General features: G+C 28.4%; 1 protein-coding gene across 2 annotated transcripts; it reads left to right on the top strand.

Annotated features, from left to right (window-relative positions):
- LOC129912384 (protein lethal(3)malignant blood neoplasm 1) lies at positions 1-13122 on the top strand. Of its 2 annotated transcripts, XM_055990599.1 has the most exons (7): positions 1-170; positions 272-401; positions 8096-8236; positions 8535-8945; positions 9015-9125; positions 10164-10505; positions 12681-13122. In XM_055990599.1, the coding sequence occupies exons 1-7, from the start codon at positions 138-140 to the stop codon at positions 13085-13087; spliced, it is 1575 nt and encodes a 524-aa protein (XP_055846574.1). In that variant the 5' UTR covers positions 1-137; the 3' UTR covers positions 13088-13122. The 2 variants fall into 2 exon arrangements, with proteins under 2 accessions (XP_055846574.1, XP_055846573.1); XM_055990598.1 differs by having other exon boundaries at positions 9015-10505.
- Positions 13123-14148: the final 1026 nt, after the last annotated feature.

Raw genomic sequence — 14148 nt, 5'->3', positions numbered from 1 at the left:
AAAATTACTTACAATGTGTATTTGTTAAGAGAGTAAATATTCATGTAATTATATAGTGAGTAAAATTTTGTAGCAATTTTGTGATTATTTGAGCTCCTTAAAAGTATAAACAACAAATTACCAACGAAAAAATTATAATGTTTTGGCGGTTATGTTTGATTTTATTTATTGTAAGTAGTTAGCACACAGTGTTAAAGAGGTCAAATGTGTGTGGCAAATGATTTATGAGAAAAATGAATACAAGTTGCATATTATGTGAAATGTTTTGTAGGGAGTTCTTTTGGAATGGAAATTAACACATAGTGCACCAGCAGCTGAAAATGGAAAAACGAAAGAAAAAGTTCGTGCTTATGAATTTGGATTTAGTATTGAGGAACAGCAACATCGACATGAGAAAAGAGGTAATGTTTTTTTTTACATTATTCATTTTTTTGTATTTTTTTCACAAACCAAATTTTAAATAATTTTTCACATGTTTGTGTTCATAAATGTAAAATCGAAAACTTTTTGAAAAGAATTAATCAATGGCGATCACCAAATCCTTAAAACCTTTTGCAAAAAAAAACTACTATGGTGAATTTCACGCACGTTAAATCAAGTCATTATATCACTTTTTTTATCTAAAGCTAATTGGCTTTTTTACTGAACTGAAAAATATAAAATCATTTTGATAATACCAACCAGTAAAGTTAAATTATATATTTACAAGTGTAGGATATTTGTTATAGTTTAACTGACATACATTCCAACACAGAGAAAAGTGATTTGAATGACTGAGACTGCGAATTTCTAGTACTCTTTTATCTAAATAAGAATATTATGTTAACTATTGACATCATTGTAAAGCAAAAAATAAATGAAGGGCTGTACAAAAAGAAATGTCCAGTCAGCAACATATTGATGTTAGTTGACTTTTTAAAATACAATTAACGAATGTTTTGAGCAATTAGCCAAAGAATTACAATTTTGTGCCAACATACAAAACAAAAGTTTGAAATAAATTCGACAAGATTTTGCAAGAAAATACCGTAGATCAAAATCACTTATTGAAGTGAAAACTTCTTTAGTATTGTAGTGATTTGAAACAAGATGAAACGAAAATGCGACACGACTTCAACTTGTTATAACTTTTTTGTTTTAATAAATAGATGGATGAAATTTGTACTGTAGATAGGTAATTAAATTATAATTGTACGAAATTTCATTTAATTTCATATTCAAAATTCTGAGATAACTGTAAAAATATGTTCTTTTCCCACACACGTTATATCTTTTGATCTAGTGCACATACAAATTTGATTTAACTTTAATACGCATGCTGATAACATAACCTTTTATTTGATATATCACACATAACGGTACGTGCTCTACAAGTTACACAATCTTAAATTGAAAACAATTTAAAAATACCTCAAAACACCTGTGGAGATCTGTTGGCGATGTACCGTAATCTCAGTCTGGAAATTCGACATGGTTGACTTTAAAAAATGCTAACTTCTCTTGTAGGTATCTTTGAAATGAAATTGATAAGTCATATGAAAGGTGAAACAATAAGCTTTCAGATTGTTTATAGGTTGTTAGGGAAAAAATGCATTTAATAGCGTGAGAAGATAAAATTACGTGTTTTTTCGCTTTTTTTGATGAAAATGATTGTTTTCAATAAATTATTTTTATACTTTTTGTGCATTATAAAAATTTAAGTATGGCTTTATTCTTCAGAAAATTTTATAAGCTTTTTAATGGTGTAATTTTTTGGAGTGAAAACTTTTTTAGTATCGTAGTGATTTGAAACAAGATGAAAAAAAAGCGGCAGGAAAAAACTTTTTTGTTTTAATAGATAGATGAATGAATTTTTTACTGTAGATAGGTAATTAAATAAACTATTATTGTGCAAGATTCCATTTAATTTAATATTCAAAATCCTGAGATAACGGTAAAAAGAGGTTTCACTTCTACCACGTGTGAATTGCACACATGATTTTTACTTGCAATATAGGTATATATCAAGTTATGCATTCGTACAAAAAAAAAAAGTTGAGATAACATTTTTCCATGACATTACGATGGTAGACAATGCCAAAAAAGTGGGTCCCGGAAGTCCGTCTGTCTGTCTGTCTGTCTGTCTGTCAGTCTGTCTGTCTGTCTGTCTGTATAAGGAGCTACAGCCTAAACGGATGGACCGATTAATGTCAAACTTGGTATGTAGCGTTATTTGGCGACTCTCCAGAGGGGTTTTTGGAATTAATTTTCTTGGACCAAAAATAACGGTACATGTCATATACCGATTTAAGTAAAATTGAAATATCTCGAAAACGGCTCCAACGATTTTGTTTAAAAAATTCAAATGTTAGTTTTAAGCTAAGGTTTGTCTTCCAATGAAAAATTTTTTTTTTGAAAATCATTATTAACGGTACCTGCCATAGAACGGTTTTTTTTCAAATCCGATTATCTCCGAAACTGATTATTCGATTTCAACGAAACTTTTTGTGAAGAAGCATTTATATAATTTAAGTATAAACCAAAAATAAAATTTCCAAAAAATAATTTTTGGATTTTTAAAAAAAATTTGAAATTTTTTTTTTTTGAAAAATAAAATTTTCGAAAACGGGACATTGAATTTTTTTGAAATTTTGTTTTTAGATGTTGATTATTGATTTCTACAAAATGGCATTCCAATTTTATTTTAAAACTTTTTTTCCAAAAAATTATTTATAAAAAATTATTTTTTTAAAAAACGGCTCTAACGATTTTGAAAATTTTTTTTCTAAAAATGTATGTTAATATATCAATCAAAACTGCATACTTGTTTTGGAGGGCAATTCAATTTTAGATTTTATTTTATTTTTTTAAAAAACGAATTTTATTTTTTTTCCAAATTTCTATATAAAGTCTTAAAAATTTAAGCAACTTTAACTCTAAGAGCAAGTTCGTGCGACCCAGTCGTGCATTTTATTTTTTTTTGTTATGCCCACCCATTACATTAGAGAAGACTTCGTCTGTTTTCAAAAATAATAATTAGTTTTGTGAATTTTGTATACATAGAATAATTTTTGCTCGATGGAAATACATACCTATTTAAAAATACAAAACAAAACTTAATTATATAGTAAAATTGCTAAGAAATTGATTATTTATTTTAACTATTTCCATAAATAATTTGAAACCTAAATAAAGTGCTTAGTTGATAGACAAGCCTGAAAGCCTAAATAATTTGATAAAATAAATTAAACATTTTGAATAATTTTATTACCTCTATTCACATAAATAAGATAACTTAATATGACCACTGACAATAATTAGATCACCTTCACGCATTTTTTTAAACTTTTACATATATTCCAATATTATTTAATTTAATAAAAATAAATAATATTTCGCACGGCTATAGGGTCGTCTAATTATGCAAATTGATGTGGCCAATATAAATGATTACAAAAAACAATAGACTTTCAAATATTTATATGTATATTCACTTCGTCAATTAAATTTGTTATTGGTCCATTAAATGTGATGAAAGGGAACAATTTTTGTGACAGAAAAATAGCATTTTAGGCATTTAGGCAAAAATGATAGTAATAGCCTCCTCAAGGTATGAGGAATCGACAAATCTTTTAAGAGTAAGGCTAGGCGCACACATGCGATTTTGATCGCGCGATTATTCAGTCGCAAATTAGATGACAAGAATTTCAATGACTGTAGACACAATTTTCAAATTATATGCAAAATAATAACACGCACACAAAAATGGTGATTCGTGAACAAGAAGTGCAACAAATTTATTTTGTCAATTATACAGGTAGAGAGAAGCAGTTTTTTTTCTACCGACGGAATATAATATTTCTTCTAAAGTCTTGACTTAGATATGGAAATAATTTCGATATTTTTTTTTTTTTTTTTCAGAAATACACAATTGATTTTTTTATTAAATAAACTTGATGTTTTAGTGTGGGAAAACGAATTCCGCACATACCTAATCAGGAGTTAGGGTGCTGGTTTCTACCCTCTGATGTTTTTATCAAATTGAAAACGGCTAGTTTAAAGCAGTCAATGACACTCTAAATGTTCGCTTTCTAAGATTCCTGTTTGCTGAAAGTATAATCAGGCGGTCCTTGACATTTCTTTTGTTACCTTTTTAAGTTAATAGCAATGAATTATTGCTAGAATAACTGGTTGACTAAGTTTGATGATGAGGCTTTTCAAGCCTAGTTTCTAAATTTGGGAAATAAATGACTTTTCACAGATTTTCCCTGTTCAAAAAAGAACCTAAAATATTTTGATGAACCACTAAAATTCCTAATTTTTATGTAAAATGCATACATCTTCACCATTTGACCATCTTAACCTCTTTTTTATTTTTACTCACTAAAAGTGAATTCCGTAACATTTTTGAATACCTATAAGACTGTATTTCAACTTGTTTTAATTCAATTTGCCTCATTCACGACTTAAATCAGGTTTGCTCTCAGCTCTTTTATTTACTAACTCGCCGAAATTATGCTTCTTAAAATTAGTAGAAGTGTTATGCATTCAAGCTGTCTCATTAAAGATAACCAAGCAGACAACTATGTTGCCAGTTATTACTCTTTTGCACATGATGCAATCATCAAACTCTTAAACTGCAACTTATTATTCGTAGGAATATAAATTTGTCTCTTTTTTTATGAATTGCGGGAGTTTAATTGAATTCGATTGAGTCAAATTATCTCAGAACAAGCTGTGTATGATGTGTGTTTAGTCAAAAAGTCTTCACTCACAGAGTCATACGGCTACTAATGCACTTCTGATTTGTCAGCTTTATAGTATAATATCTTTCATTAGTGTTTGTTTTAATGTTTCAAATGTCAAGCTTAATGGGTAGTTTGAGAAGATTTTGTAATAAATTTGTTGCCTGGTATATTAAGTGTACAAGATTATAAATCCAGTTATTGAACATGTTAAGCATGTAAGAGTTTTGTATACATTTTATACCATGGATTGATTTTTTTTTTTAATGAAAGATTTATGGAATTATAAATGAAAATTTAAAGGTCTGGACATTTTTAATTTAAAAATTTTAATTTCAGTTTGTAAATAATATAATATAGAAGACTATAAAATGACTGAACTTTGAAAATAAAAAACATATGCGTGTTCCTTTAAAACCACTTCTTTAACTTCCTGTAACGAATACAATTTATCTCGATGTATGACTAATGCCAAAAACTGAAAACTTAGAACAGATGGAGTATACTTTTAAACTAAAACAGTCACACCCTTCTTAAGATTGACTGTTATTATTTTAATTTAACGCAAATTTTTCTGTATTTTTATAAATAACCAATAACGAATAAATTAATTAGGTATTGCTTAAATCAAACAAAAATCCCGACGACATTCAAGTTATTCTTGCTAACATTTTATTATCGTAGTTAATAATGATTCTCATTTAGCCAAAAGTTTTGTGCGTCGCGTCGTGTTCATAAAAAAAGGTAAACATTTTGTCAGAATAACACATACATTATAAATTAGTTATCTGATGACAAGTGTATCGAATTGAATAATTACTTGTTTTTAATCTTCTTAAGAACCTATCAGTTATTCATTTACTAAACAGAATACAATAATTGTTTGCAAATATAAATAAATGGATTTGCTACTGAATTACAAAATAATTATTATGAGCTTCCTATTATTAAAATATTAAAGAAGATAATCTATTAAGCTCTTTCTACTGATTGAAAATTAAGTGAATCTTTTTCGTTTTCTAATGAAATTTAAGTTTGGATAAATAATGCTAAATAGCTGTCTACCGGTGAATATACTATAGACAAAGTGTGTGGATCAGAATCAAAACCCATTATATCCACTTTTCAAAAAAAATGACTTAGGTATGACGTTTTTTCTATTATTCAAATACATACGTTGCGCCCAAGTTTGAGTTTCTAACTACATTTTTGGCGGAGAAATCAGACCACAAAGTTAGAGGTTAATTTCAAAACCCATTTTATCCACTTGAGTTTTTGTTTCAAAACCCATAATACCAAACAATTTTATTCGCATCAAAATCCATTATATCCATTCAAAATATTATTTATAAAATAAATTTGAAATTCAAAAACCATTTTATCCATTCGATGACATTAGATGGGAATATCCGAAAATTTATACGGATTTAAAAAAAAAAAAAAAATCGTCATTTAGGTTTGAATTTATTTGTTCAAGAAAGTAGGCGTAGTTAAAAAAAAAGGAAATAAAGTTTTCTCGTTTTTAATTGAGTTTTTTTGAATGCCATATTTTCTTATTTTGGTCTGAAATTCAGAGGTGATTTTTAAAATCCATTCTATCCATATTTGTTTTGGGTATAACTCTAAAACTAAAACCCTCAGATCACGATTTCTGGACTTAAACTGTAGGGAATCCCAATTGAATCAATCCTGCATTTAAAAAAGTACTAAAAAATGTTTCGTTTACGAGATACAAGTTTTTCTCGGTTTACTCGAAATCAAAAGAAGTGGGTTTTGATTCTGATCCACACAAGTAATATGTGTCTTATGTCTTTTTCTTATTATGTACTTGTTAAATTGTCATATAAAAACTAAAGACTAAGTTTCAAAGGGAAGAGCATCAAAATCTCGCTTTTCAAAATTCAGTTTTCATTTGATTAGGGTTCTTTACAAAAAGTAATTGAGTCAAGATTGATATTGGAATCGATAGATATTATAAATTTTTGAAAGTCACTCATAAATGTAAGAAATCTACAATACCAAATAAGAAAACAAAGTCTAAACCGTCAAATTCAATACTTTGAGAAATAATTTAAAAAAAAAAAAAATCACCGGAAAAGTTATTTGAAATAATTTGTATGTAAATTGACAATACTGACAAATTTTTGAAAAATAAAAATTTTTATATTTCAATTTGTTAGTACAAAATTTAAAAACAATTTTCTCTGGACGTATTAGATACACTTTATATTGAACATGGTAAAATTGCATGCTTAATTTTTTCAACATACCCTAAATTAAGAAACAAAAACGGGTTTTAAACACTCAGTCTTTACAAAAATTTTGAATTTTGATTTGAAACTTAAAAAAATATAATAAGCTAAAATTTTTTTAAGAAAAAAAAGACACTAAATTCTATATTATGTAAATTAAAAGAATTTCTAAATTTTAAGGGAACTTATTTTTGTAAACATTCAGCGTTTGAGAAATTAACGTTAAAAGCTGATATTTTCGATATCAGCCTTTCGCAAAAGTGCAAAAATTTCTAAACAACAACTCGTATAATAGCGATATTTTTGATTGGGACTATTCGCAAACTTTTTTAGTGATGGATTTTTAGACAAAGTTCGTGTCCAGAGTTTCTTACTAAAACTTTTTTAGTGATGGATTTTTAGACAAAGTTCGTGTCCAGTTTCTTACTAAAATTTAATTTAAAAAATTTTTTTTTTTTAAATAAAAATCTACTTTTGTCGAGAAAACGACGTTAAAGGCAATTAAAGAAATGATGAAGGATATAACTATCGTTTTATATTTCTTCAAAATATCAGAGGATAAAGAAACAAAGTTTGTTCCAAATTAACCATGTTTTTCCTTGAATACTTACGACCGCAAGATTTAAAAAAAATCCGTTTAAACAAAAAAAAATTTGTTTGTTTGTTAGGATTTTAAATACTTTTTATTTTAAGTTACCTAAATCTTTATGAAATTACACATACTATTATACAAACAACTCTGTATAAGGACATATTGACCACCCGGCTTTTAATTCAAATTTAATAAGGAAACTATAAATTCTTGTTGTATAAATCTATAAATCCTTAAAAATCTGGTATTAGAGTCATTAATTAAGAGATTATGTTTTTCTTAATTTTGTCAAGTTTTGTTTACTTTTGAATAAATTCGAATTCATGAGTCATAGATTTAAATCTCCAAATCATAGACACTAAAAATCTAAGCTTTTTTCCTGGGAATTAAAACTAAGTTATTTATTTCCATAAACTGGTTTACTTTCACTTTTTTTAGAATAAATATAAAAAAAACCTATTAATAATTCTTAATTGTTTTATTTATGAATTCATAATGTCACTTGAATTTATTTTAATATTTTTTAGATGAAAATGGCATCGTTATGGGTGAATTCGGTTTTATTACCGCTGATGGCATTTATCACGTAACAGTTTATGCAACCGATGAAAATGGCAAATTCAAGATTATTTCAATGAAAAATTATCCCTATGGTGGCAGTCCGGAAAGTAAGTCTTGTTTACATTTTCTATTCTAATTAACATAATCCTAAGTAAATCTTAATGTTAACATGAAAAGAATAATTCTATATAATCACATAAATATCCAGTCACAACATCATCATTATACTCACTCTTAACTTAAGCTCAATGCTTAGGCAATTTAGAATAAATTTAAATGACAACTTTGTTGACATGAATTAACATATCGAATAAATTATTCACTAACCATTGACAGGATAGGTGACGGAGAGCTCATAAATATAATTATTCATCATGACACTTTTCCGTTTTGTTTTAATTTTAGAGAAGATTATGATCGCAAGATTACCTCCAGCTAAGATGCCAGTAGTAACAACAACTAAACAACCAACTACGATCAAGTCTTTGGTGCCAGATGGTAGTTCTTGTGGTGGTTGTGTTAAGCCGAAGAAGATGAATTTATTGCCAGCCGATGTTAAGGGGGGAAAACCAGACGATGAGAAAGCAGTATTTAGACCTCTATCAAAGGCTTTAAGTAATGGAAAGACAAATGGAGAAGCTGTCAAAGTTGGCAAGAGTACTCCAACATCTAAATCAGTGGTAGGGGGAAATGGGAAGGGAACTACTGGATCGAAGGTTCCAGGATCACAACCCTTGGTTCCACCAAAAGTTTCGACACCGGGAGCACAAAAGACGAATGGAGCTACTTCATCGAAAAATGGGCCAGGAAAGAATGGTAAAGAATATCAGTTAGCAAAACCCCTAAACGAAACAACACCTACACGAATTTTTACACAATTTTCAGATAAATATGGACCATTAATCAATGTAAGACTGGATTCGAATTCTTTGACTCCGCCAAAGACTTCGACATCGGGAGCAAACGTTCCAACTTCTCCATCGAAAAATGGACAAGGTATAACAGACAATGAGGGTAACAAATATGAAATAACAAAATCACTTACACAAACAACATCTACACCAACACAAGTTCTTACACAAATTCCTAAAATCCAAGAACCGTCAATTAATTCACAATTCGATGATGAAGATCTACTGCTAACAAAAACTCGAGGAACAATTCCTTCAAAGTTCTTAAATGCTTTAGCAACACCTAACACCAAACAAACACAGAACTCCCAAATTTACAACACAAACAATATACAAAACACACTTTCAAAAACAACAACTACATCCTCCCTAAACACACAAAATCAATATGATGGCAAAGCTACGTATCCAAACAGTCCTACGGCAGTAATCCATGGTAGTACATTTTCACCAACTACAGAAAGAAAAGCTTCAGCAAACAAAATGTTTTTAAAACCTACGATAACTTCGAGTGTTGGTGTTCCAAATGGTATAAAAACAACACTACCGACACCAAATATTAGTGTATTGAAAGATTCTCTTAAAATATCAACTTTGGGCAGACCTGATGCACAATCTACAAATGAAAATAATCCAACAGACTTTAACACGCGATTCAGTGAAGAAAACACATTAACAACCATTTCAAAGATGACTGGAAGAAATTCAACACCAAGTGGTATAAAAACAACAGCCACACCTTTTAGCAACTTGCAAGCAATCTATAACACAGAGCTTTCTTTGAATCCCACAGTTCAATCTTTTGGACCATTATCAAATCAGAACACGAAAACAACAACACAACAATACACAAATACAGAAACCAAAACAAACCCAACACGAAATTTCACACAATTTCCAAAGAATAGCGAATACACAGTTCAAAAAACACTTCAAAACCAGATAATTAATTCTTCCCAAGAAACAAATTTCCCACCAGCTGGAGAAAACTTACAACCTCAAAAGTCTCCAAATCCTTCAGTTATCACAACTATCCCTTCCAAAACAAATAGTAAAACGGTTTTGAACACAACACCAACAATTTCATCCATTTATCCAAATAATCCAACCAAATCATTTACAGTTCCAACTAAAAATGGAATCACTCAACAATATCAGAAGGGATCTACAAATACAGCCACACAAAACACAGGCAGACCACCATTTAAAACAGCTAAAGAACCAAAATCATTCCAAACACTTAGTAAAGCTTTACCAGATGAAGATAGTTCTGTTAAAAACAGATTACCACAAACATCTACACTTACAACAGTTCCAAGCAAAACAAGAGTTTTGCAAAAACCAGGACAAAGTCCTTCACTAATTACGTCAAGGCCACAATTAATAAGCAAAAACACAATAAAAACACAGCCACAATTAACAACACAAACTTTAATACCTAAAAGACTGCAACAAAACACAAATGGTAATTTATAATTTTACACTACCTAATTTTTTTTAAAATATTTTTAAACTAAATTTATTTTCAAAAATTGTATGTGAAGAGGAATAATTCAATTTCAATGTCAATTTTGTAAAAACGTTTAGTTTGCTTTCAACATTAGCTTGTTAATCTTTTACAAAATGGTTTTGCGGTACAGTAGACAAAATTTTAATGTCCAAACATATATTCGAAGACTGAAAAAATCGAAAAATATGAACAAAAAAAAATTTATCCTTCCACAGTATAATTGGAAAGCCGCAATAGTATTTTATTAAACTTTTTCCTTTAGACTTTTTGCAAAAACCAGATTCTTAAAATAAACTTATAAAAAGTGTTGTAATCCTCGATTTGAATGGGTTTTTAAGCAAACAAGATTTGTAAACAGTTTATAAACAAATGTAAAAAACAGAATTGTATTTTTTTTAATACAAAACAAATAATTTTGGTAGAAAATTATCTTTAAATAAAGTTAAATAGGGACTGACTCTAAATCTCTATGAGCAGTTTTTCAGTAGAAGATTATGGTGGTATGTATCAGGATTTACTTGGAGATAACCCTACAAACATATTTTCAGTTAATTTTGGGAACAAGATTAGATCAGAGTTAACTCATACAATTTTTTGAGACCACCTTAGGATTAAATGAAAATATTTTTGATAAATGTTTTTGCAAAATCTATTAAAACAAACCGAATTCCCCATTCACATAAAATGCAAATCTTTGTATTCAATTATTCCATACGAAATCGCACAGTTTAGAATATCGATATGAACAAATTTACTAGACCTCAAAGATAAGCTTTATCTACACTGAAAAACTGCTTCTTATTGAACTCTAAACCAGAGTTTGCCCAGGTTTGTACTGCATTAAAAGTTGGTTCCGCTGTGAATGTTTTAGAATCTTGTATTTTATTAGCAGCGTGGTTCTTCTTTTTTTCAACACTTTACTCGATTTTAGAAAACCGTTGATGTAAAAAAATATTTCTTTTCCGTTACTACAATTACTTTAGATTTAAATAAAACAATTTAATCTGTAAAATTAACTTCAAAATAATCTAGGTATATAAAGGAATAGGTTTAAAATTTTCTTTCATAACAAAATAATTATTGTTAGAGGTTGTTCGATTTTCTGCACTCATGCCAAACCGATAGCTTCACTCAAAAATTGTATTCGTATATTCACCGATTCCGATAAATTTAAGCTTCATTCTATGTTTTTTTTTTTGTTTTATTTTTTTTTTGTGGATAACGAAAAGTTATGTACCTATAATTTATTTTTTTGCTTGAGCTGCGTTTAACTCGGCTAAAATTCTGAAATTCTGAAAATTTAGTTCGACTGAATTTTTGAGAGCCTTGGAGCTAAGATTTAGTTTGAGTTGCTTACTGTCATTCCTTTAAAAATTAAAAGAAACAAATTCAAATGCATACAAAATAAATTAAAATAAATAGGTCAAAGGTTATTTTGTCAGCTCTACTCTTATTACGAATTACTGAAACAATTTATTCAGAGGAAAAAGTTTAAGTAAGGGTTTTCAAAGTAAAAGTATGGATTAATAGTATGAAACAAAAGAGCTGAGGTTCAAACCGGATTTCAATATAATTATAACTCAATATGTTGAATGGTGGAGTTATAAGAATAACAAACAAATACATATGTATGATGAAATGAGCAAATATGCAAGTTTTTTGGCAATTATTGCACAAAATAAGTTTTTGTCTTTACAAACCACACGAGTTCGTTCCGGTCAGCTTCATATACTTAATTTCAACTGAATAAATCAAATAGTCCTTTTCAGTAATAACCTTAATTTTGTTTCTTACCATGCATTCCTTATCTTTTATATCAGATTTTCATACTTCGTTTTAATATCAGTTTTAAAAAACTTAAAATAAAAACTTGTACTTTGCCCACTGCGTTTTCATATTTTGTATACTTGCGATGAGTAGTAAAACTAAACTAGCTTTTGGAAAAAGTCAGGCAATTTGACACTGTGGCGCATATAGTGCATTAAAGCCGAGTCTTAAACCATAATTGAGAGTATATACGTAAAAACGTTCTAATTATGCATCTAGTGGAAAACTTGACGAAAATTGTAGCAAACTGTATTCTATATCCTTTGAACTAAATACTTAAAAACCACCGTTAAATATTTTCAGAAGCTAAGACAACAACCACTAACACACAATCCACAAATAAACAAACACCCGCAGTGCCATCTAAACAGTCCACGGGTAAAACAACTTCATCCACAAATCCTGCTGCTGGCTCTGGTGGTATTGGTGGTGCTTCAAGTAGTGGTAGTGCTGCTGGTGGTGGTGGTGGTCCCTTATACAAATTCAACTATGTCCTCGATTATAACAGCCATCGTGAAGAAGGCCGCATCGATGGTTCCAAGGAGGGGAATTACAATACAATTGACGAAGATGGCATTCGCAGGATTATCGATTACATTGCAAATGAAAATGGCTACCAGCCCCACATTAAACTGGAACGTCTACCACCCAATGAGGTGCCAACCGGTGAAAATAAGCTCAAGGAATATGAATTTGTTTGGTTCAACTAGATTATGAGATGAACATATTGAATAGAAAAAAAAAAAAAACAAACACAGAGCATTTTTGGTTCAATTTTTAAATTGCATTTTTCATATTTTTTTAATCACACTTAATTAGTTTTGTTTTTTTTTTTTTACACATATTTTTGTTTTATTTGATTTTTGGTTTTAAATTAAACTGATAATTTTACAGTTGTTGTACACATCGATAACTGGATTTTTTATTTTAAAATTACTATTATTTAAACAATTATTATTATTTTTAATTAAGATCGTTTATTTTTATTATTTAAACATTGTTTTTAATTTTGTTATAAATTAGTTTTTGATTTGTTTTAATAAATATGCGTACCTACCGTACATAAGAATTTTTTTTTATTGATTTTTTAATTTTATTTTTTTTGGATTTTGTTTTTCTTATAATTATAACATTTACATCAACTTTACAACTAATTTTATAATAATTTATTTAATTTTTGTTTTGGTTTCTTTCTTTGTTTTTATTTGGAATTTGATTAATAAATAATTTTAAACTAATCACTAGGTATATAGGTTGCAATCGATAATAATATTTTTTTTTTTTGGTTTACTTACGAAAAGTACAACTGTACAGCTATCACAGTCTTCCATATTTTTTTTTTGTTTATTTATATTTTATAATAAAAAAAAAGAAATAAACAAAAATCATAATTTACTTAGCATGAGAATAAATTAACATAAATAATATTTTTTTGATTTGTGTTGTTTGTTTTTATTTTTCTCACGGTTGCTGCCATTTTGTCTGGTATTAAACTTTTTCATTGAATAAATAAAAATGATAGTCTTGAAAACTTGAAAATTATTAATAACCTATTAGACATTTTTATAATATATTTCATATTTTTATTTCGAAGATCAATCAAAATTTTAATTGTTGTTATTCAAATCGACCACATTTTTATTATTTTTTTTTTTTGTTTATTTTGGAGAAGGAACTGGCGGGCGAGTCTAGTTTTTTTTCCTGTTGAATAAATTGAATGTGTTCGTTTTGGCTATGAAATTTAAGTCATAATTATGCTAATGACATAATT

This window comes from Episyrphus balteatus, chromosome 2, assembly GCF_945859705.1.
Source record: "Episyrphus balteatus chromosome 2, idEpiBalt1.1, whole genome shotgun sequence".
NCBI classification, from domain to species: Eukaryota; Metazoa; Arthropoda; class Insecta; order Diptera; family Syrphidae; genus Episyrphus; species Episyrphus balteatus.
This window is presented reverse-complemented; position numbering and strand designations above follow the sequence as displayed.

Excerpts from the sequence above, each read along its gene's own strand:
- LOC129912384 (XM_055990598.1), top strand. The coding sequence starts at position 138 with ATGTTTTGGCGGTTATGTTTGATTTTATTTATT. Across the intron at positions 171-271 it reads TATGTTTGATTTTATTTATT|GGAGTTCTTTTGGAATGGAA; the intron begins GTAAGTAGTTAG and ends AATGTTTTGTAG. Across the intron at positions 8,946-9,014 it reads AAATGGGCCAGGAAAGAATG|ATAAATATGGACCATTAATC; the intron begins GTAAAGAATATC and ends CACAATTTTCAG.